We start from the raw sequence: 23,262 nt of genomic DNA on the forward strand, positions 1-23,262 counted from the left end.
TCTACCTATAGTTACTGCCGTTAGTACCTTGGAGTATAACCAGAAGAATAAAGCTGCTATACACAGTATTGGTGAATAATAAAGCAAAGAAACAGGTCATGTTACAAGAGATGTGATCAGGACTAAAAAAAGTAGGGATGTATTGGAGGCAAAAATAAAGAGAGTGAACCTGAAACCCTACAATCCAAAATAAAAAAGATTGCTTACTCAGCTTTTTACTACTTAAAGGTAAAGTTTAACATCTGGGAAATACATTTATTCACTTTCTTGCCAGGAATAAGACGAGAAAATCAATATTTGTCTCATGTTTGTCTTGCATTAAATACGAAAGATGCAGTTAAGTTAATTTGGGATCAAAACTGGAAACAGTCTAAGGGAAACAAAATCACCTTCCAGCGTCTCTAAAGATCACTGATTAACATGTTGTATCTGTTTGTTTAATCTGTTCAAAAAAACAATCTATAATTAATTCAGGTCCTCTTGTCATCAGTAACAGGGTGCTGCAGGGGTCTAGTTTTGGTCCATTTCTATGAGAATCATTTAAAATCATTTAGAAGATTTCAATAATTTCAATTTTTGAAAATCAAAGAAATTTTTACATAATTTATGTTTTGCACAGAAATTAATTTGCAGAAAAGCTGTTTCAGTGGGAAATGGTTATTCAATGACATTGGACAAAAAGGATGAAAACTAGAAAAGAAGAAAAAGTGGGCGTTCCTGTACCCCACAGCCAATCATAACAGACTCTACTGAAGGGGTCACGGCTTGAGATGCTATAGACCTTATTGATTTCTATACATATTACATATGAATAACATTCATTGTCAGTTTTTATGCAGATGATACGATTTTATATACCCCGGCGCTGACTCCTCAGTCTGTCTTGATGCTGTTATCTCTAACTGACTATCAGACTTGTTTTAGTGACACCTCCACATCCACCTGTGTCTCTCACTATTCTGCCATTACAGCTTTTAATGGTGACCTTCCCACTTTTGCCGAGCCAGTCAAACACATGGGGATTTGGCTGGACAGCAGAAAGTCATTCAACTTCCTCTTCAACATTTGAAGCAAAACTTAAAATCAAAAGTGCTTTCTGTTAGAGGAATAGTTCAACATTTTTGGAAATACGTTTAAATGCTCTCCTGCTAAGAGTTACATACACAAGATAGACACCACTCTCATATCTGTACAGTAAATATGAAGCTGGAAACAGCAGTTAGCTTAGTTTAGCATAAAGACTGGAAACAGCTGGTCTGGCTCTGTCCAAAGGTACAAAAATCTACTATTTGATGTTTTTCATTACTCCTGTCATAATTTTGATATATTGCATTTTGTTGCTTGATTCTTGTTGATGTGTTCTTGCATCCCTCACTGACTATGAGTATTTCTTGTTTTCAGGTCTCTTAAATCTTGATATCAGTGAAACCACCTGATTAAATAGTAACCATATGACTCCTGCCTCTAAAGTAAGTAAATTAGGAAATAGATGTGTCAGGGGGGTTTTCCTGCTTCAGCACTATCTATTACAGTGACTTTCCCTCCTCTGCTGTGCTTAATGCTGTTAAAGTCAGAGCTATTTGTGCATGTTAATGGCTTTGTCAGAGGGCCCTGCTTGAAATGTACGTACACTTGCAACGAATGTTAACCACAACAGGACAATTGATTTGTCAAACAGAGTAGTTCTTCACTTTTCCCTCCCTGTCTCTCCACCGCTTATATCTGGCATACAAGTGTACTCTGCGGCCCTCTTAAGCACTTCTGGGTTCAAGTGAAGGAGATGGTGTTTTCAGGGAGATTCCAGACGGCAGGAGTTGGAGGGAGCACGAGAGGTGTCTGGCTTGACTTTCAGCTCAGCGCCCACAAGCTGCACTTCACCTTCCAGCTGCTCTCTGTCCCTTTGGATTCAAGGCAGGGGAGGGAGCAGGGGCCACGGGGAGGGAGGGTGGGAGGAGGGTGGGAGGAGGGGTTTGGGTGGTGGTGGTGGTGGTGGTGAGGGTTATTGGACGGGTGGGGGCACGCTCTTGGGTGGACAGGCCCTGGAAATTTCCGTTGTATGTTTCAGCTTTTTTCAGGATGGGAGGGGTTTGGAGTTTGAGTTTTGGTTGGGGGGGCGGTGGTTGGGTTGGGGTTTGGGGACTTGGCAACAAGCCAGCCACAGCAGGAAGCTTGCTAGTTTCACACGGACAAAAAAAGCAGCCTTGGACAGTGCCTGGCTATCTGAGCGCAGCACTCCAGTTATCACCCGGAAAAACAGGAACTCAGAAATGTGGTCTGCACGGGTGGTGGCACAGATTGACTGCAGCACACTCACAGCTGCACTCAATATTCATATCTATTTATTTTATGTTGACAAAGTAAAAGGCACCAGCTAGAGAGGATGCATTTTTCTTTTCAGCTGAGTCACTTCCAGACTTCCTTCTGATCATGTCTGATTCTTCAGGTCTCCTCAATTCACCCTAAGTACACCTGACTTCTCCTCTATACAGAAGTAGTCAAAGCTACCACGGTTTCAATATGAGTTTATATCAAATTAGTCATGAGTCAAGTGCTCATGTTTACTTGGAAACATCGCCTTTGCTGGACTCAATATGTAAACATCCTCACTTACTGAACCTAAACAGGCAATCAATCAGATCCTATTTTAAGCACATTTCACAATAGGGGATCTGACATGTAACCACAGAAGGATTTTGAATAAAAACAACAGCAAAACCCTTTTAAAGGATGTGTGGAAACCAGCCAACTCACAATTAAAAATCTGGTAACAAAAAGCAACAACAACAAAAGAAAGCATGGTAATTGTAGCATGAAAAGTTTTTCTAGACTGAGAGGGATGCAGTAAGTTTATTTGGCTTGGCATCGGTCCAGCTTATAAACCGGAGGCAGGAAAAAGTGGAGCAGAGCAAGAGCCAGCAGGCCCGACAGCAGGCCTGGAGAGCAGGAGGAGCTGCTGCGCATCAGGTGGACGGGATGTGTGTATTTATGTCTGTGTGTCAGGGAGGGGAGGGTAGCAGGGGGCAGGTGGACACTGGTGCAGCTTGTTGGGGGCTCAGGGCCCCTAGCAGGTGGATGCACAGAGAACAGAAATTAGAAAAGAGGGATTAAGGGGATGAAAGGAAGCTAAGGATTACTTGTCTCCTTTTCTCCATTCAAGATAGAATACAAGCCAAGGGGTCTCATACCAAAACATCCATGTGTGGGTTAGGGGTAATTTATTACATGATGCTAATTGTTCACTTTTTCACTCATCCTGAGGATCAGAAACTAGAGAAACTATGTTTTAAAATAGGAGTTGATATGTTTTCTTTGTGGAGTGTGGCAGTGGGAATTGAAAAGGTCCACAAACCAAAAAGGTTGGATTTTAAACATAAATGCATGTTTTATAGATGCAAATACCTACAATTGTCATTATCAATTAATCTATCATTTATTTCTTAGATGAGTCAATCAATTGTTTTGTATGTCAATAAATAGTGAAAAATCACTATTTTTTGGGGTCAAAGGTGACTTCTTCAAAATTGCTTGCTTATCTGAGCAAGAGTTTAAAGACATTTAATTTCAAAAGAGAAAAGCAAGAAATTGTCACATTTGAAAAGCTGCACCCAGAGAAGTGTTAACATTTTTCGCTTAATAAATTTTCTTATAAAGTTGACATTTTGGGAAATATGCTTATTCACTTTCTTGCCAAGAGTTAGATAAGAAGATTGATACCACTCACATATCTATCCATTTATTATTGAGCTGGAGCCAGCAGCTGCATAAAGACTGGAAAAGGGGGAAATAGCTTATTGGCTCTGTTTGAATTTAACAAAGTCTACTGGCACCTCTAAAGCTGACTAATAAACATGTAATTTCCTTTTGTATAGAAAATAAGGGTATTTGGATAATGGTTTCCCATTTCTATTGATCAATTTATCAGTTAATCACTGCTCGAGTAAGTTTTTCTTATTTGATATACTTTTAGACAGAGTAAATTACTTTTATATTGCGCACAACTGAGTGTGCTTGTTAGCCCATAATCATTTGTTACTTTTTAAAGTGGAGTTAACTCCACTAAAGATTTATGTAAATTAAATTAGGTGAATTTTATGTCCTCATTCCTCCAGTTACTATAGATTACTGTAGAAGTTGAAAGCACTCATTTGGAATAAGTAAAACTCTTCAAATTGACCCTCTTCCTCCATTTATCTGACTGAAAATCAATATGATCTTATCAAAATTACAGCAGAACGACTCCCCAAGGCTCCACCCACACGCCCCACCTCGATTAGTTTGTTTCTGTTGTTGTGTATTGGTGAACACGGACTCTGCTGTGGATCATAGCACACGACATTATTTATTCATGGCCGGGAAGGATAGATGTGGTGCAAGCTTCTCCTGAGTATTGTCCATCTGTTAGCTGGCCTACTGTACTCACTAATGTAATATGTGAGTCCTCAGGAGGCGTACTAATAGCCGTTCATGTGTTAACGCTTCACACTATTTATCTGTGTAATAACACTACCATTAATTAAAATTAGTGCCTTGTCGTTGGGATGTGATTTATCTGTCCCTGAAGAAGTGCAAGATAAACAGCAAGTAAAGTGTGACCTTACCAGTTTTATTTGATCACCACTGTGCAGTTCAACATCTCATAAGACACCTCTAACATGGGAAAACCTCAGGTCTAATTGCTCCCTATAAGACACTCTATAATCTGTCTCTGAGGACTGCTGTTCACGTCATTTTACACAAAGCTGCAGATAATTTAATTTCCACCCAGGGAGCTTTCAGCATTAGCCTGTAATAGAAAAGGAAGATTGCTGCCAGATTTCCAACACAAGCGCCTCTGTATCACTATGATCATGAAATTGTAGCAACAGAATCAGTTTTCCTATATTGATTGTTTGTCTTATGAATAATAAAAAGACTGTATTTAACTTGTTCAAACTTCCCAAAGGCAGATTCATAAATATGTGATACTTAATCCCTGTACAGAAGTCTGTGTTTTTTGAGCCATGATTAATAGTCTCTCACTTTTAATGTTGTAGTTTTTAATCTATAATACATTGGGACTTAAAGTATCCATTACTTGCGTATATTCAGTGCAAATTATTTTTAAATTGAGAACACTGCAGTTTAAAATGCACTGAGAGTGACACCTTTACATTATGTTGCTTCCATCTGTCACCAGATGTTGTAATTTATGATGCTCCAAGAGCTGTAAAAACCCCTCCTTCCTACAAACATAAATTATAAGGAAAAGGTGTTAGACTCCGCTGTCATTTAATGAAATGTAACAAAGTGGGTCTGCTGCAGATAGTTTACATAATCATTTTCTATGGTGGAAAGATAATACTCTGTTTCACAGTTGGACGAGCAGAGCATCAGTGGACTACTCTGCATAGACAGATAATAACATGCTTTATCATGTACTGTAATACTCCGGATAGCTACACACTGCAACATCTGATCATCTCTGGGGACTGGATCTGTGTGGCTTGCTTCCCATCTTCAGCTTAAAAAAACACACAGCTGCTACAATAGACTGCAGTGTGGAGGGGTGTCTCACTTTGATCTTTAAATACCCTCTAACGTTAAGGCATGCTCATTGGCTTTGATTTTTTTTTTCTTTTTTTTTTTTTTTTACAACTGTTGGGCAAAATGCAGACGCTCCCTTGAATCTCCCTCTATTTAGCTGTAGTGCAGCAGAGAATGCGAGAGCACATATCCTCCCTTTTTATTTTTTTTCCTCCAACACCACCACCATCTGTCCCTTTCTTCCATTTCATGTCCTCAAGCAATATCCACACCCCTCTCATAGCAACAGCACGCCACCGCCGCCCCCCGCGCCTTGCAGTGAATTTTTCTTCCCCTGGATCTTCGCCTCGCACCATGCAGACGGTCCCTTGGCCCTGCCTGACGGTTCAGTGTTCCCCCCTCCCCCACCAGCCGTGCTCCTGTTTCACTCAAAGATGGCGTCGGCTCTAGAGCCCCTGGTCTCTGGCTGCATTTTTAGGCTTGTTGTTGTCTCCGTTTCGCACGGTTTTGGCACCTTCTCCTCGGTGGCTCGACACGAAATTCCGGTGAGTAGCAGCGGAAGCCGGATGGGGGGATATGAGATTTTTTACACGGTCCGCTTTACTCGAGCTTCCCTCGGAAACCAGAACCGGACCAGCTCGGGCTTTCTGGGGAACCGCGAGAGGTAGAGGAAGAGAGGGGTACGGAGGGATGATGATCGCGGAGGTGGGTGGGGGGCACGGAGGGGGGAGCCGAGGCCTAGCTACTCCGCTCTAGCGGCCTTGTCTTCCCCGTACCGCAGGCTGTAGCGTTACGTGGGAGGGCGGTTGGTCGAGGGAGGAAGTCAGCGAGGTGGGGACCGCTGGTAGAGGCGCCTCTGAGCGGACAGAGACTCCTCACCCATACCAAAGCCTGAGAGGGACGCCGCAGAACATGTAATACTGCGGAATCTGCGGCTATCATATCTTCATTTTTGCACTTGCCCGCTAGCCGAGATGGCCGTCTGCAAGTTGCATTGTGCCTTTTGCAAGGCCGCGATCTCACGTTAATATCTGAATGTCATTCAGATTGATATTATTCGCTGTGTTTGCTGCGGTGTGGTGGGTTGTATTGTCTGAAATATTGGGCTAAGGGGAAAATGTTGTCTATTTGTGCAGGAGCGCTGGCTAACCACTCGTTTCATGCTGTTTACGTTTCGGGTTAGCGAGTAACGTTAGTAACATAATCGTAACGTTAGCGCGTTGGCTAGCTTCTAACGTTAGCTTGCTAAACAACAGCAGTTAGCGGGAAGGCTTGTTGTCAGACACTTAGCTGCTTCATATCATATCATTGAGGGTAAACAGCATCGCAGGAACCAGTTTGTCAATGCGGCAATTAACTTGGCTTTGATTTTTAGCTAGCGTCTCGGCTAATGTTTGCTAACAGTCTGTGTTTTGACTGCATCATGTTTACGTTAGCAACCAAACTAGCCCAATAGTTAACTTCCTAGTGCAGTTTTTTAGGATTGTGTTGTTTACCCCCTCTTACACATCATCATTGATATCATTCAATGTTATATCTGTGCGTTTTCTAGTAGTTAGCAACGGTTGTAGTCATGCTTGTTTGTTGACAGTATTTGTGTGATACTGGCTGTGGTTAGGCAGTGATATGGATGTAATAAGAGAAACGCATGGTTTTATACAAAACTGATGAGCAAGCTGTTAAGAGGTAAAATGTACTGGTAGAGTGTTTGCTCATAATGTCTAATTTTGTTAGTGTGTGGCTAAACCACATGGTGCTTTCTGAAAGCAAGCATGGCTTTATTTATGTATCTATGTGAGGGCACTGTAACTGTGTTGTTTAAAAGTCTGTACTCTCTTTAAGGATTTCTGAATCTCACTGTAACTCAACATCCTTTAAAGACTTAACTTTGTTGCTGTCATTTTTCCTATTCATTCAAAAAAAAGTGATTCACTTTTTTTCTGCAGGGTTTTGCTAACCTCTTTCTCTGTGTTTTGTTTTCTTTTTCTCTGCAGGGTTTGTCAGCTACTGAAGTGCAGTAGGCATGAAGGTGATCAGCCCTAGCTGCTCCCTGGGGTGAGATATCTGTTCCGTCCCAGAGCTGAGAATCCCGAGCTGAGAATCCCAGACTGAGAGAACAAGTGAAGACAAGGGAGCGTGGATGCAGAGAAAATCCTCATCTTGTGGAATGTCATTATCCACATAAAACATATTTACTGTATTGCCCTCACCTTTATGATTGAAACACCAATTTCATGTGTTGAAGACCATGATCATCTTTCACAACTCGCATTGAGAACTGGCTAGTTTGCCAGCAACAGGAAACTGACTGAACAGGCTGTCTTATCCATGTATTGGTACTTTGTGATAGGCAAGGTGGAAAACACTTTATATTTCTGAAAGCCCCTCTTCAAGATCTACTCTGCCCTACCTTGTGTGCTGTGGGAGTTTAAGTAGCTAGTAGACTTGTTACTTCCTCCACTCCCCCTGCTTCTTGCCAGGGACCGTCACCTGGCTGGGAGTGGGTGGTGGGTGGGTGGACCTGATTTTACTGGGTGGAGGTTTGGCTCAAGGGGTTTGTGCTATGGTTAGCTGCTACCTTCCGTGCTGCTCATACTCAGCTTCTGAGGGACTCTCTGTGCGACCCCAGGATAAGGGATAGTCGGCAGGCAGAGGGCAAAGAGGAAGTGGAGGAGGAGGCGGCGCTACGGCGCAGGCCAGGTATTTCCTTGGCTTACAGTCCCTATTTTTTGTGTGCGGTCATTGCGGTAAGGCCTCAGGGCCCCCGCACCCACCCAGACCGCAGCCATGGTGAAACTGGCGAACCCAATGTACACCCAATGGATCCTAGAGGCCATCAAGAAGGTGAAGAAGCAGAAGCAGCGACCATCAGAGGAGCGCATTTGCAATGCAGTTTCCATGTCTCATGGTCTGGACCGCAAAACGGTTCTGGAGCAGTTAGAACTCAGTGTCAAGGATGGTACAATCCTTAAGGTCACCAACAAAGGTCTAAACTCCTACAAGGACCCTGATAACCCTGGGCGCTTGGCTCTGCCCAAACCCAAAGGTGGTGGCAGCTCTGGAGGAGGCGGGGGAGGAGGAGGAGGAGGAGGAGGTGGTGGTGGAGGCAGCAGTAGCAGTGGTGGCGGTAGCTCTCACTCCCATTCGGGGAAGAAACCGGGACTTGACTGGAACAAGCTGATCAAGCGGGCACTGGAGGGGCTCCATGAGCCTGGCGGCTCCAGCTTAAAGAACATTGAGCGCTTTCTCAAGTGCCAGGCTGATGTGGCGGCCTACTTGTCGGGCAGCGGCTCCATGGGGCCTGGCCTCTTCCACCAGCAGCTGAGGGTGGCCCTAAAGAGGGCAGTCGCCCATGGACGTGTGGTTAAGCAGGGTCCACTGTTCCAGCTGATCAGCCGCAGCAGCTCCCAGGATGATGGGACCGGGACGGTGTCTCTGGAGTCGCTGCCACCTGTTCGGTTGCTGCCCCATGAGAAGGACAAGGTAATGTCTCTGCATACGTGCACCAAACACAAATGTGAAATTATGTGCATACACCTGATATGATATGTTGAATTGTAAACATCTGATCACATTTATTATGGGCATTATTGGTGTTTCACATGGATGTGATACTTGCCATTTGGATGTTGCTGATCACTGTTGATGGAAAAACTTTAGTATAAAAGCAGTACACATGTAAAAAGACAAAAGGGATGTAACGTACTTTGGTCTTTTGGCATCAGATGTGTCTGATAAGATCACGGATATCCTGTTGAAATAACAGCTGTGGTTGAGTTGTAATTGTGACAACAAATCTGAGGTGCTCTCAAGTTAAAACATTCTGGCATAACAGAGAGAACGTGAGTGTGATTTGTGAAAAATAGAAAACTCTTCTACTGACACAATAGTTGCTGCACATCAAGAATTGTCATTTCCTATAGTACAGTAAGGTCTTTGAATGTATGACTGTCAGTTGTAAGTTTTCATCCACCATATGGTGTAGCAATTTACAGTTATTTTGAGGTGGCTCAGAAGGACTTGGCAACAGTTGTTAGATCAGGCACATACCAGTGTGAGCATCTTTCCACAAACTGGAGTTTGTATCTTTGTGTTTGAAATGTTGTCAATGTGTGTTTGCAAGATGAGGGTTATCAGGTCAGAATACATGTTAGACAGACATCACTGAACCCAGCCGGTCAGCATTACATTGCTTCAGTGGGTGCCCTGTGAGTGACAGAATCCCAGGTGTGTGTTTGTGTCTGCTGTGGTCCAGGCTAGCAATACCAGAGTGATGCTGGGTGGGCGGCTGGTGGGCCAGTTTTCAGCAGCGGAGGAGGAGTAGGAGGTCAAGGGAGAGAGTCACATGGCTCCCAGCCTCCTGCAGGGAGTGTGGACCAGCTGCAGGGCTGCTCCCTGTCAGGAGCTGTCAGGAGATGGGAGGAAGAAAGAAAGAAAGGAAGAAAGAGAGGGAAGGGGAGGAGCACAGACAGGCGAGGGAGAGGTGGTCTGTAGTGCTGCCAGAGGAAGAGGCCTGGATGACGCAAGCCTCAGGCCTCTGTAACCAGAAAGACTGAGAGAGGCAGAAACATAGAGGGAGAAGAGAGTGAGCGAGACAGAAAGAGTTAGAGAGAGAGAGAGGGAGAGGCAGACATGCAGGCGACAGAGGAGAGCGGGAACACACCCACTTTTGTAACCTGATCAGAGAGAGCAGCCGCCTGCTAACCTCTGCTTGTAAGGGCCAGGGACATGTACACACACACACACACACACACACACACACACACACACTCTACTACTGCATACAAAGAAAGACAGACATAAACACAAACTCAATGCATTCTGACTCGATCGCAAACACAATGGTTCACATGTCATGTCTTCATATTCCTTCAGGCATGTAAACATGCATTTTAACAACCATCATGTAAATAAACCTGTAACAACTACGCACAACTATCTGCCATGTTGTGGCCCATCATCCGGTCATGTGTCAGCCACGTTATCACACAGCCAGTCGGACGCTACACTGCTCCTAAACACTGTTTTGACTGGCCCCCGTGTGGGTGTGTAAGTGTCTGTGCAGCCACAGAAGCCTCTGGTAAGGATGACCATACACGTACACACACACACACACACACACACACACACACACACACACACACACACACACACACATCCACACACAGTAGGATTAGCCTAGAGAGCAGGCTCTAGTCACATGGGGTCTGCCTAGCACAGTGACCTGCTTGGCTGCAGATGGTCCACCTCTTAAGACAAACAGAGATCAACCACTTCCTCCTCTGTGACTCAGCTACTGATCAGCTTGCTTCTCCAACTGAACCACATAAAAAAATACTGAGAAATAATGCATACCTCAGTGTGAAAGCGTTGCTTCTACTTGGGTCAATTACTGTGTTATATTATTTTATAACACACCAGGGAGCTCTTATCACATCTGTACATTCAAAGTAATTATTGGTGGAAGTGAATTTTAGCACCAGCGTTTCTCCTGTAAATGCCTCCCTGTTGGATCAGTGAAATCTCTCATCAGTCTGAGATCATGTATGAAATGTTTGGACATGAAGAGGGGAGTTTTGTTGTTTGTTTGTGTGGCTCCTCTTCGGGCTAGTTAGGTCATGAAGACTCTGCTGCAGCAATGAAAAGTTGACATTTGTATCTGGCATTCACACAAGCCCGTTGTTGCCTTGATATATCTCTCCAGAGGAATTGGCCTTATTGCTGCTCAGTCATGTGTTCCACGTTTGACTCTTGGTGTGTTCTTGATGTATTTATTAGTTTGTGCAAGTGGCACGTGTCGAGAGAAACTGTGTGAGACAAGTGTTGCATGATCACTCTCCACGACTCTTCCACTGGTGCATCATTGCCATATTGCTCTGCTTGATTGCTAACGGTTTCAATTTCCCAAGGAAAGGGGGAGGTGTATGAGTGAAGGCTGACGGGGGAGGAAAATCAAAACAAACGGATAAGCACTGGCTTTGACCCCATTTGCAGGGAGATTTGTGTACTCAACACGCTGATGTTTGTGTCAGGGCACTCCATTCAAACAAGATCCCAGACCCTATTTCTGTCTCTGTGTCCCCCCTCTCACCCTAATAGGGTGCCATTGCCAGGTCATGAAGGGGGAGGTGAATGGGGGGGCGAAGTCAACCAGGGGTCATGGATATAGATGGCAAACCTCATTGCCTCCCTGAGCACCCGTTAGCAGTATGAGGCTACAGCCATTAGGTGGGATGGGCTTGACGCTGAGCCTTTGTGTGTATATCCGTCTCGGTGTATAGTTGTGTGTGTGTGTGTGTTTTTGTGTGTGTGTGTGTGTGTGTGTGTGTGTGATGATCATCCTGTCATAATAGGCAAGAGCAATCTCCCTGCCCCGCGGTTGCCCTCTCCTCAACAGCTGGAGCGGGGTGAACCAGAGTTCCCGATGTCGACGTGCAGTGTCATGGCGAGGACGTGTGAAAAGTGACTCGTGGTCAAAATACACACACACACACAGCCTCATTCCCACTCTCACATACACTGTGCTGTTGTGATTTCCCTCCAAAATGTCCCACTGACCCCTTAACAGGTTTGGCTAATGTTAGCATCCTGCACCTAATGGTTCCTTTGCTGGTAGTGGTTGTAGAGCCGCTACATTAGGCATCGCTTATTATGAACCATAATGGAGAAATTTATCCAGTGTAATTCATTCATCCTTGCTCGTATTCCATCGACCCCCACCTGTCTCTCCAACATCACACACATTACGTGTCTGCTTGTGTTTTCTCAAGGTGAAGACATCATGTATCGTCACTCAGAGGACCGTGAATACAAAATGCCCCCAGACATCGATTATATGCCTTGGGTGCAACCTGCCTCTTCATCTGTTTTTCTATCCACCTCTCCCTCTTCTCCCCCATCCCCCGTTGCTCCTACATCATGTTATGTAGCCACAGGAGAGGATTTTGTGTCTTTGCTAGATGGATGGAAATATTGCCAGGGTTATAGCGCTACACCACAGGAATGCTGGGAAAATGACCGAGTTGGGTGCCATGAAATGGTCTCCCTTGACTCGTATTGTCAACTTTTCTTGAATTTCAGTTTTCGGACTGATCTATTTTTCAACGAGGAGTTGAAACTTGTAGAAATCGTTAATTTCTGCCAGCCATTTCTGTGACAGGCGTCTATTGTTTGCATTTTGCCAGAGCCCTGGCCTCAGTTGACCCATTATTAGTGCCTAAAGTTAAAAAAGGCTGGCTCCACTCTCTGACACCAGCTTTAACCTCAAGCTGTGCTGCTACCACAGACTCGGTTCTTATTTGACATTTAGCAGTACACACCAGCGGAGAAATGGAAAAACTGATGAACAATTATTTATTTAAAGGGTAAATTCAAACCAATCATAATAGACCTGCAACAGTTAGTTGATGGACTGAAAATTATCTATTTTGATAATCAATCACTTATCAATTAATCTGCAGATTATTTGAAAATAGTCAGTAGTTCAACTCTTAACAAAACAGTTTCTCACTCGCCGTTCTTTCCATGCAGATACATTTGTTTAATGTGCCAATGCTTTGTGTTATTGCTTCTAATATTTCTGCTGCCACTCAAACGAATGGATCAGAATAAAAAAATGGCAAAGTGTTTTTCCAGAAAGTGTCCCAGTTACTCAAGATAATCCACAGACCTCACTGTCAACATTTGATTTAGACTACTTCTTTTGTATAAAAAAATGTCAGTGTCAACGAAACTGTCTGCAGTAATGCATGTGTCTGTCTTGTTAGATGTTAAACACATATTGGATAGTGTTTTATAAACTACCAGTGTGAAGCCTTAGCATTGGTCCTCATGTGTCCATCAGTGACTTTGACCTATCAGGAGCACAAGAACAACCAGGAACAGGCCGAGCTGCCCACGAGTCTATAGAAACAGCATTAGCAGTGGCGTCAGCGCCCAGGGGGAGCAGTTACCTCGAGCTCACCAGTGACTGTGATGTGAATGGCATTTGGCACGGGAAGCGTAGCGGTGTGAGGCCTTGCGTATGGCTAACCTCACCACCCCACAAATAGAGCCAATGTGTTGAGCAGCTGTGGAAGTGACGGCTGGAGCCCGGCCAGCCCTGCTCCGTTTGATGCAGTGATTTAGCTTTGTGCTCCCTGGCTAACCTCGATTTTAATGGAGGGTGATGCTTGGCTGAAGGGAGGACATGCTGGCACAAGACAGGGTCCTCCTCAGCTCTGTAGATATCACATGAAAATTTAGATAAGTTTATTTCAGTGTCACATATACTCATCTGTCTGTTAACTGTTGTCGATTGAATGTCCACGCATGAATGTTTGTGTTCTCTTCCATGAAAGTGGAACAATGGTGTGTCAAGGTGGGACTCGTGACTGCTAGCTCTTAGTGCGTGTAATGACTTTTGGAACGAGTGCGTGTGTGTTTGCGTGTTGTCTCTGCTTGCACGGCGTGTCCTGTAACAGTGATCAATGAGTTTGTGTTCGAGGTGGGGGTGGCCATAAGGGAAGTGCGGTGGGGGGGTGCTGAGATCGGGCTCCCATGTTAATGAGATCCTTGACTTGAGACAAGACAAGGACAACAGTAACGCTTTTCCCTCTTTCTCTTTTCTCCCATTGCCTTTTATCCTTTCTCCCCTCCTCCTCCTCCATTTCTGCTTCTCCTTTTGTCCTTCCTCCTTTGTTCTCTCCTTCCTGTCTCACTCTCCTGTCTTCTGTCTTTGGATAACAGAAGTCAGTATGTAAAGGGGAAACCAGGCTACCATTAGTTGTTTTCTATAACCTATTATCTTGCTGTACGAGGTCTGAGACAAAGCTACATGTTGCCTCGAGTATTAATTTCAACTCTTTTAAAACAAAATGAAGAACTGGGCAAACAAGGCTACAGGACATGTGTGACAATGTTGTGTTTAAGTGATCCATAAAGCGTGGGTGTGTCAGCTAGGTCATACAAGAGTACCCTCACCTGTCCAATTGTGTGTAGGCGTGTATTCATAAAGGAGCCTGTAACTTGTAAGACATGTTTTAATCGGCTTCAGGTGGCACGCCAAGTCCAACCAGTTAACGCATCCAGTTCTCACGCGGTGTGTCTCTGTGGCTCGGAAACGCATTTTGTTCCTGAATCCTCCTTATGTTGTATAAAAAAAAAAAAAAAGAGGAGCTCATGCCAAAACATGAAGACACAGGCTTAAAATAGACACGCACACATCCACACACACACATTTCAAGTCCAATGTCGGCCATGATGCTTAACTCAAACAGTCCGTCGATGTGAGAAATTTCTAGAGTGCTGCTGTAGTGTAAGTGCAGCCCTGGCAGCCAGCTCTGGCTGAGGTAGAAAAGGCTGAAACAAGGAGGAAAACCAGCTCTCAGGAGGAATCTGAGGATTGTGTTTCACTGTTCCAATATCCCTGTCATGGAGGAGGATTAGCTTTTTCATTTTTTAGTATCTGTTGGGGATTAATTTACAGTGGCAGTCAGTAACTGAAGCTCTATACAAGGTGTCTGCGTGTGTGAAATGCAACGCTCACTTGCTTCGTCGCTCGCTCACTCTGGGCTCGTGTTTACTCGAGCGCTCTCAGGGCGAGCGGGAGCAGTTGACCTCCTCCAGCGAAGAAGGGGTTAAGCGTCAGGAATGATTGAGGTGTTGGTCGCACGCAGGCTGCTCAGAGGACTGCTGCTGCAGATTTTCTCTCTTTCTTTACGCTTTCCATTTCCTTCGCTCTCTTGCCCTCTGGATTCTTATTTTTGTCCGTGCTCTGCCTTTTTCATACTCCTCTCCTCCTCTTTTCTTTCTGTCTTGTTGCTGACTTACATTTCTCTTTACTGCCTTGGTTTGTTTTGTAGTCCAATATAGCTATTTTTATCGTGCATTCACCATTATTAATTATTTTGACCTGTGAAAATGTGAAATGGCTTCAGAAATAGAAAGCGAGCTGGTAGAGTTCTGTCTTCCTCTCGGGAGGCTGCATGTCTCCTTATCTTCCTCTCTCTTCACCACTCATTCTCTGCAACCTTCCTCTCTCTGTTTACCTCTTTTTTCCCTCACTCCATACCTTTTGTTTCTCTTTCTCTGTCTTTCCCTGTGCTGTGTTATGTGGGTGGGTGAGGTGTAGCAGGGGGCTGCTGGAATCAGCCTGAGTCAGAAGGAAATGAACCCAATAAATCAAGCTCTTGTCCCTGTCTCCTCCCTGCCAGGACCTGGTGCCTACCCAGCTATCTGCAGCTATGTGCATTTACACTGCTGTCCTGCAGGAAACCTCGTAACCCCCAACTTCAGTGAATGTCATGATGTTGTTTTCCAGCTAAATAAAGGATTAGATGGTCTGTTGTTGGTTGGGAGAGATGTTTTGACCTTGGTTGTTAAAATTTTTTCATTTTTTTCATGGTTTCCAGGTTCCATCACTATCTACAACGTACAGATTATATATTGTATCTCAGTGATTCCATCGCCGTTACCAGGGATGTGCTATATAGTATAAACTCTTCCTCTTTAGAGTCCTCTTCATTTTAATTTTTCAGTCTGTTAATTCAGAGTAAGTTGTCATAGAAGTTATTTAAGTCTCTGCTAAAAATAACATCAAGTTTTACATTAGTGGTATCTGCCTTTCAAATATGTAATTTTCTGCTGAGTTACTTTGCTCACCGACGGTTTGCTAACTCAAGCTTCAGTCTCATAAACAAGTTTGAACGTTCGCATCAACATCTGCCTGACTGTGGCAGTCTCAGCACACATGAATTCATGATTTGTGAAAATAGCACATGCTGCTGCTCTGTTATGTCACTTCATAATAACTGTAAGCACATCCTTTAAGTGTGAATAATGAATGAATAATGTTTACACACAAATACCTGATCCTATGTGGTAAAGGGATACATAATACAAAAGATGCTTTATTATGAAGTTTCACAGTATGAAAAGATTTGGCTTATCTGCCCCAGGCTTTTAAACCTTTTGTCATGTTGAATAAATAGTGGAATAATTAGGCTTCTTTGACACTAATTAGCAATAATTACTCATTATTTATTTATCCATTTATTATTTATTATTCATCCACTTATGGTAAGTTTTAAGTAGAGCTGTGACACTGCTCAAGTTCTGATAAGTTTCAGGAGGACTGTAAATGAACAGCAATTTTCAAGTCCTGCCACAAGTTCTGATTTGGGCTGAGGTCTGGATTCGGACTCGTCCTCTTCAGGACATTGTTGTTTTAAAATTTTGTTCATGTTTGGACTCCTCTCCCACTCATACTTTGTCCACACTGCTACGTTTTCATTTTAAAACGCATCTCTTTTGCTACATTTTCGCTTCGCTTCTTACGTTTCCACACTACTCTGGTGTTTGAAAACTGACACTTGAAATTGCTGCTGGCCCCGTTTTAGTTTGAAAATGTGGGGTTGCGTTGTCATCTGGGCGGGCGAAAACAGAGACCTTTGGTAACGACACATACACCCACGGCCGCTCCCTGATTTGGTCTTAGCAGCCTCCACTACTAGTGGAGAAATTAACATGGATAATGAAATACATATGTTACTGACCTTGTTATTTTTGCTAGCAGCTGTTGAGGAGTTAAATTCTGCATTTCAGCGCTGCAGCTGTCTTTGTTCCTTGTTCGTAGTGTTTTTTGCAACTAATCAATTGCAGAGTAGACAATCTGCACTGGCTCGCGCATGCTCAGTGTACGTGATTGCCCAGGTATGGGTTTCTGTTTCAGGTGTGTTCTGGACGGAGATCGTTTTCATTTGAAATCAGCATTTTGTGTGGACGTAGTATCAGTCTCGCTTGCAAATATTGTTGCAGTCCTGTTAGCTCCTGCCGTCAGTGGCATGCTGCAGAGAAGCATCCTTACAGCACAGTGCTAATATGCAGTGTTTGTGTCGACATGCAGTGTGTGGTTCATACAAAACAGAGTTTAATAAGACAGCCAAAAATCTCCTCTTTGGTGTCATCGGATCATAGAAGCTTCTTTGTCCCGGTTCTCCCACATGCGTGCTGGTAAACACCAGTCCAGGTGTCATGTGAGTTGTTTTCAATAGTGCCTTTCTCTTTGCCACTCTGCCATAAAGCTCAGATGTGGAAGCAGCCGAGACGCTGTCGTACGCACAGTGTCTCCCATCTCAGCCGTGGAGACCTGTAGCTCCTCCAGTGTCCATCACTTGTGTTCTTCTCACACAGACACACATGTATGCAATGCCACATTTATACACAGTTTCATTTTCCAGATGAACATACTGTATTGAGGAGACATTCAGTGCATTAGAAATCGTCTAGTAGTCTTCTCTTGAGCTGTACTTTTCATTAAAGTGTTCTCCATCCTCATGACATTTGCTTTCAATGATGATTGACATTGGCTGAACCTTCCAGATACAGTGTATTTAACCTAGAAGTATTTGGCATCACCTTGATTGCACACAGATGTTCTTCATTCAACACAGCATGTGGCCTCTAAAAACAACTGGCTGCACAAGTGGTAAACATATAAGCAGCTGGTTACCTAGAGTATTTTGCATTTTTAAATGTGTTTGCATTCATTTGTAAAGATTTTGTTTTGTTTTTTTATTCGATCACTGTCAGAAATCCCTAATTACACCCACTGATTTTCACTATTGTTAAAGGATAAAAATTTGAAAAGGGCAAAATAAAGGTTTTACAGGCACTTTAAATCACTGTGCAGCTCTATTATAGAGCAAGTTCTCCTGGCATTTGTTGCCGCAAAATTCATTAGTATACAGGACATTTATGTGAGTTGTAAATATACCAACCAAAGAATAAAGATTTTTATGGCTAGAGTGACAGCAAAACAAATTTGACTTACTTATATCTGCTGGATGGTGCTCAGCAGTAAACAAAATGTGTTTGCTGAAAATTACTTGTGGTTTACTCTGTGGTAGCAGCAAGGCACCGCTCCCCTCAGGGCTTCCAGGCTCCAGAAACTTTCAAGGAGAGTCACCCTGTGGCCCCTCCTCTCCCGTGTTTGTGTCTGTGTGAAGTGCACCTGCAGTGCTTCAGGGATGTGATTTTTCAGCTTTATTGTTCGCACAAGTCCTATTGGATGTGTAACAACATGTAAAGTGTTATCCAGCCTTTTGTTTTCCTGGACACAAATCTGTCTGAGGTTTGTGCATTTCAGATAATGTGTTTGTTTCGTGTCCGAGCACACACCTGCTGACACGGTTTGTGTTTTTTGGGGACGCACTAAAAGATTTATGCAGCCCCAGAACTATATGTCTGATGGCACGTTTCAGAGTTGGTGTCAGATCAGGACATGTTGCAGTGAGTTACAGCTTTTGATCAAACAGCTCAGGAGTCATCAAGAGACACTGGCACACGATGGCAGCCTCTAGCCTGACATGTCACATAAATTATACAAGCTCACTCATTAAAGTAAATCTCACGCTCTTCATTACCCTAAACTCAGTGTTCACAGATCCACATGCTCCATGGTGTCATTGTAGTGTTCAGCCCGCTTTTAGCTTGTTAATACACACAGCAACAGTCCACCACTGTGGCAGGACACACAAGGCCACTTTGTTGTCTTCATTTGTACAATGAAGCTGTTAAGTTGACTGACAGTCTCAATTTGCATCCCCCTTTCCCTTCTGCTCTGTCCCTCTGCCAGCCGGTGGCAGAGCCCATCCCCATCTGCAGCTTCTGTTTGGGCACCAAGGAGCAGAATCGCGACAAGAAGCCGGAGGAGCTCATCTCCTGCGCTGACTGTGGCAACAGTGGTGAGTGTTCATTTGTGACCCATAACACCTGGACGTCTTCAAAAACATCCTGGCACCAGTTCAGTCTTTGACTTGGTTACACATTTCTAGAAGAAGATCCACAATCAGCTGCCTGCAAAACATACAGTAATTGGATGAAATAAATGCAGTTATGTATTTTTATTTTTTAATAAATAAAAGCACAGTACTAAGCAAGCATTTAGACTGTGGCTATAATGACCAAGTGTAGTATTCGGAAGCTGCACATTTGAACTATTTACAGTGCACACACTTAACACACTGAACTTAAACCCTTTTAATTGCTTTTATCTCCGTTCTTGAAGGACATTTCAAATAAATTAATTTCTTACTCTTCAAGTGACATTTGAACTGCTTTTATCCCTCACTCTAAAAATCTAGCTAATTTCAGTGGTTACATGACAACTTACATTTCCACTGCCTTCATTACAGCTGACATTTTACAACAGCTTTTACTTCAACTTCACTTACACTTAAATCTACACTTCAACCTTTCAATGCTAACAACTTCAGCTTCTTGTAGAACTTGACATGTACTTTAATTTCAGGTATCGTTTTAACTCTTTTAGCCATTTACTTTTTAATGCCACTTTAACTTTCCTTTCCTGATTTCATTCACAGCTGCATAAACTGATACCTGAGAAATATGAGCACAGTGACTGAACACACGCATACTGCTTTTCAATAAAATTGAGATATGATGGATTCCGTATAAAATCTTGTTTTCTCAACCAGGAGTTATAGTGTTCTTGCTAACACGGGCTAACGCTGACATTGCTTAGTGAAAGCAGAGGACAGATTGTGTTCGCTTCTTTCCTCAGCGGGGTTCTGTCCCAGACAAGGCCGTCTTGTTTGCTGCTCTTCAAACAGAGCAAACGCACAGCTCTGACAGATTGTCATTTATGTTTGAACACTCTCTTTGCAGCCAGGTTTGATTCAGTGAGGGCTTTAATTCCAAAAGGAGCTTTCTTTTTTTTCCTCTTACAATGATGCAAGTGGGTCACAGCTGTCAGTCAGCAGCGACGAAAAAAAAAAGGTCTGTGACGTTGACGCACTTGTTTGTGTATGCCTGTCTATCTACCTGCAGGCCACCCGTCCTGTCTCAAGTTCTCCCCAGAGCTCACAGCGCGTGTCAAGGCTCTGTGGTGGCAGTGCATTGAATGCAAGACTTGCAGCAGCTGTCAGGATCAAGGGAAGAATGCGGTGAGTGGATGAGCGAATATGGCGGACTGGCAGCCGAACAGTGTCTGTGAACACTCTCTTTTCTGCTTAAGTGCCAGATAGAGATGCTAATAGACATATCTGTGGTCCTGGGATTGAGCTATTTTAGTCAGGCTCTCTTACTTGTTAAGTTACAAGTCATTGTTATTCAAATGTTTGTAGGAAGTGAAGTTTAACTGTGAGACAAAATGCACAGTATATTATCAAGATGCACAATGATAAAATACATCTTTTGAAACGAAGCAGTTGCTTGAATCAGTGTGATTCATTTAATTGGCTAATTCCTAGTAGTAAAATATAAAGTGTTTTAATGTGTTTTTGTGTATCAATATGTGGGAATCATCAAAGTGTGTAAAGAGAATAAGCTCTGGAGCTTTGATCAGTGGCACTAATTTGTGTTTTTGGCCATTGATCACACTGACCGACCTGTAGTTGATTTAATACAGGTACAATTTCGCTCCAGTATTTAGTTCTAGATCTTGTTCTAACACATCACTATTGAATCAGGTCCCTGATAATCATCTTTGATAATCATCAGCACTGTGTGTGTCTGTTCCGTGCAGGACAACATGTTGTTCTGTGACTCCTGTGACCGGGGCTTCCACATGGAGTGCTGCGACCCTCCCCTCACGCGGATGCCGAAAGGTAAATGAACGGGACTGCTCCTTAAACTCATAACCCACCACTTAATGCCCTCTAAACAGGACCCTATAAATTCAGCTGAAAGGGAACACACAACTCATACATTACTACTCTATGACCATTAGATTCAGAGTAGCACCTGCACTGAAGCCTATCTTGTCTAATTCACCTCAGTGTATGTGAACCTGTGCTTTTTCTCTTCCTCTCACAGGCATGTGGATTTGTCAAATCTGCCAACCCAGGAAAAAGGGAAAGACGCTTTTACACGAAAAGGCAGCACAAATCAAACGGCGCTACAATGCACCACTGGGACGGCCCAAGAACAGGTAAAGAACTGCCTTCAACTAATGCCGTTTTCATCAATGTCAGCCCAGTAGAGAGCCGCAGAAAGACACCATGTATCTAAGCTATGACTCTCCAGAATGACTTTTCTTTGATCGTTATTTCTCCTTTCTGCCCAGTTTATCAGTCTATATCTATAAAAACCTGATGATGGGTTCAGTTCTTGTGCAGTGTGCACATATCCTGACACACAGTCATAACCAGACTCCTCACTTCCTCTGCAGGCCGGGGCGGCCCTTCAAGAAGCTTGGCAGGCGTGGTCGGCGGAAGCGCTCGGCATCAGCCAACTCCTCCTCCAGCTCCTCCTGCGAGGGTTATCCCGGTGACGACCGGCTGCTTTTTTCGATGCAGGAGGACGACGACCTGTCGCAGAGCAGCCTGCGCTTCAACAACAAGACCAAGGGGCTCATCGACGCCCTCACAAAGTTCTTCACGCCGTCACCCGAGGGCCGCAAGGCACGACAAGAAGTGGTGGACTACTCACAGCAGTGCCGCATCCGTAAGAAAGCCAGTCGCAAGGGAGAAGGAGATGACAGGGGGGGTAAGGGTTAGCTACATTCTGCTTATACATAGCACCTCATTACTGCTTGAGGATCAATTTCAGTTTGCAGATAAACAGCTCTGTTCAATGCCAGATTGGATTTAGATTTTCACTGGTCCAGCAGATTAAGCACCATGAGTTTTTCCTTAAAAATTAGTATTTTATCACCACACAAACTATAAGATCTTAGAGAAGAGAGCTTAGGATATGTTAAAGTAAACTGACTCAAATTCATGTTTTTGATTCATGGATATCACCTCACATAACATGAAAATTTGACCTAAAGTCTCAGTCAATTTCACCACTTAATTTGGCAATAGTTGAACTTTAATGAGACATCAGCATCATATCATTAAAAAAGAATTCTGTACCTTCATGCAGCTTTTTAGAATAAATTTATCAGACTCAGTTTAGGTGTTGTTAGATGGTTTGATAACAAACAGGCTCAGCACTACCAGCTATCATTGTGATGCATAGACTGCAGTGCTTCAGGGCTCTTTGTCCTATTTTAAAAATGATCCAGCCCTGATGTAACTTATTGAGAAACTGTAGCTGAAGGGTAAAAACGGTGCAGAATTGATTTGTCATTTTCTGCCTGAGGAAATTGTTGCTTATGCAGTAAAAGAAATCGCTGTGTAATTTGAAGTGGCCACCTGCAGTTTTATTTCCACTGAAGTTTCTGGGGCCAAAAACACTGAAGTCACAAGCGTCACACCAAATCAGAGAATTAATGTGACAGAGCAGACACATCAGGAGCATTCACTTCAACTTCCACCAGCACCCAGATCTATGTATGACACAGTTTGAAACCACTTTATCATTAAGAATACATGACTGTGGATATATGGCTCACCCACATGCCGGTCTTTTGAAAGAAAATGGGGGGTATACATATATATGCATATCAGGTTTTATTTTAAGGGTTTCATTGCTGTCTGCACTCTGTGGCAGTAGCACCACTGTAAAATTCAATCAGCAGACATCTTTGCGTCCTGTCTTCCAAGCCTCTCACTAGATTTGCATTCATTTGGACACCTGTTTTTCAACCCCCAGACAATCAGGAAGGCAGCGACTGGCGCGACGACGATGACAAACTCCCTGGCCACGAGAACCTGACGGAAAAAGACATTGAACTGTTCAGACACATCCAGGAGCTGGCACTGCAGGTACACACACAGATAGAAAAAATATTAAATGTCTTTAAAATTTGGTAAATAGACAGATATGGGACAATGGGAGGGAAGGAGGTGA

The 23,262-nt window shown here is 43.6% G+C and overlaps 1 protein-coding gene across 1 annotated transcript in view; it reads left to right on the top strand.

Annotated features, from left to right (window-relative positions):
* The first annotated feature begins 5,947 nt into the window (after window positions 1–5,947).
* Window positions 5,948–23,262, top strand: part of kat6a (lysine acetyltransferase 6A) — a 29,289-nt gene continuing 11,974 nt past the window's right edge. The window contains exons 1-8 of the mRNA XM_022752377.1: window positions 5,948–6,068; window positions 7,518–9,006; window positions 19,139–19,247; window positions 20,353–20,468; window positions 21,050–21,131; window positions 21,340–21,454; window positions 21,695–22,011; window positions 23,065–23,177. Of these exons, the coding sequence (XP_022608098.1) occupies window positions 8,311–9,006; window positions 19,139–19,247; window positions 20,353–20,468; window positions 21,050–21,131; window positions 21,340–21,454; window positions 21,695–22,011; window positions 23,065–23,177 (1,548 nt within the window). The 5' untranslated portion in view covers window positions 5,948–6,068; window positions 7,518–8,310. The remainder of the gene's footprint in view (window positions 6,069–7,517; window positions 9,007–19,138; window positions 19,248–20,352; window positions 20,469–21,049; window positions 21,132–21,339; window positions 21,455–21,694; window positions 22,012–23,064; window positions 23,178–23,262) is intronic.

The sequence above is a fragment of the Seriola dumerili genome, unplaced genomic scaffold (assembly GCF_002260705.1).
Source record: "Seriola dumerili isolate Sdu_G_001 unplaced genomic scaffold, Sdu_1.0 BDQW01000017.1, whole genome shotgun sequence".
Classification (NCBI taxonomy): domain Eukaryota; kingdom Metazoa; phylum Chordata; class Actinopteri; order Carangiformes; family Carangidae; genus Seriola; species Seriola dumerili.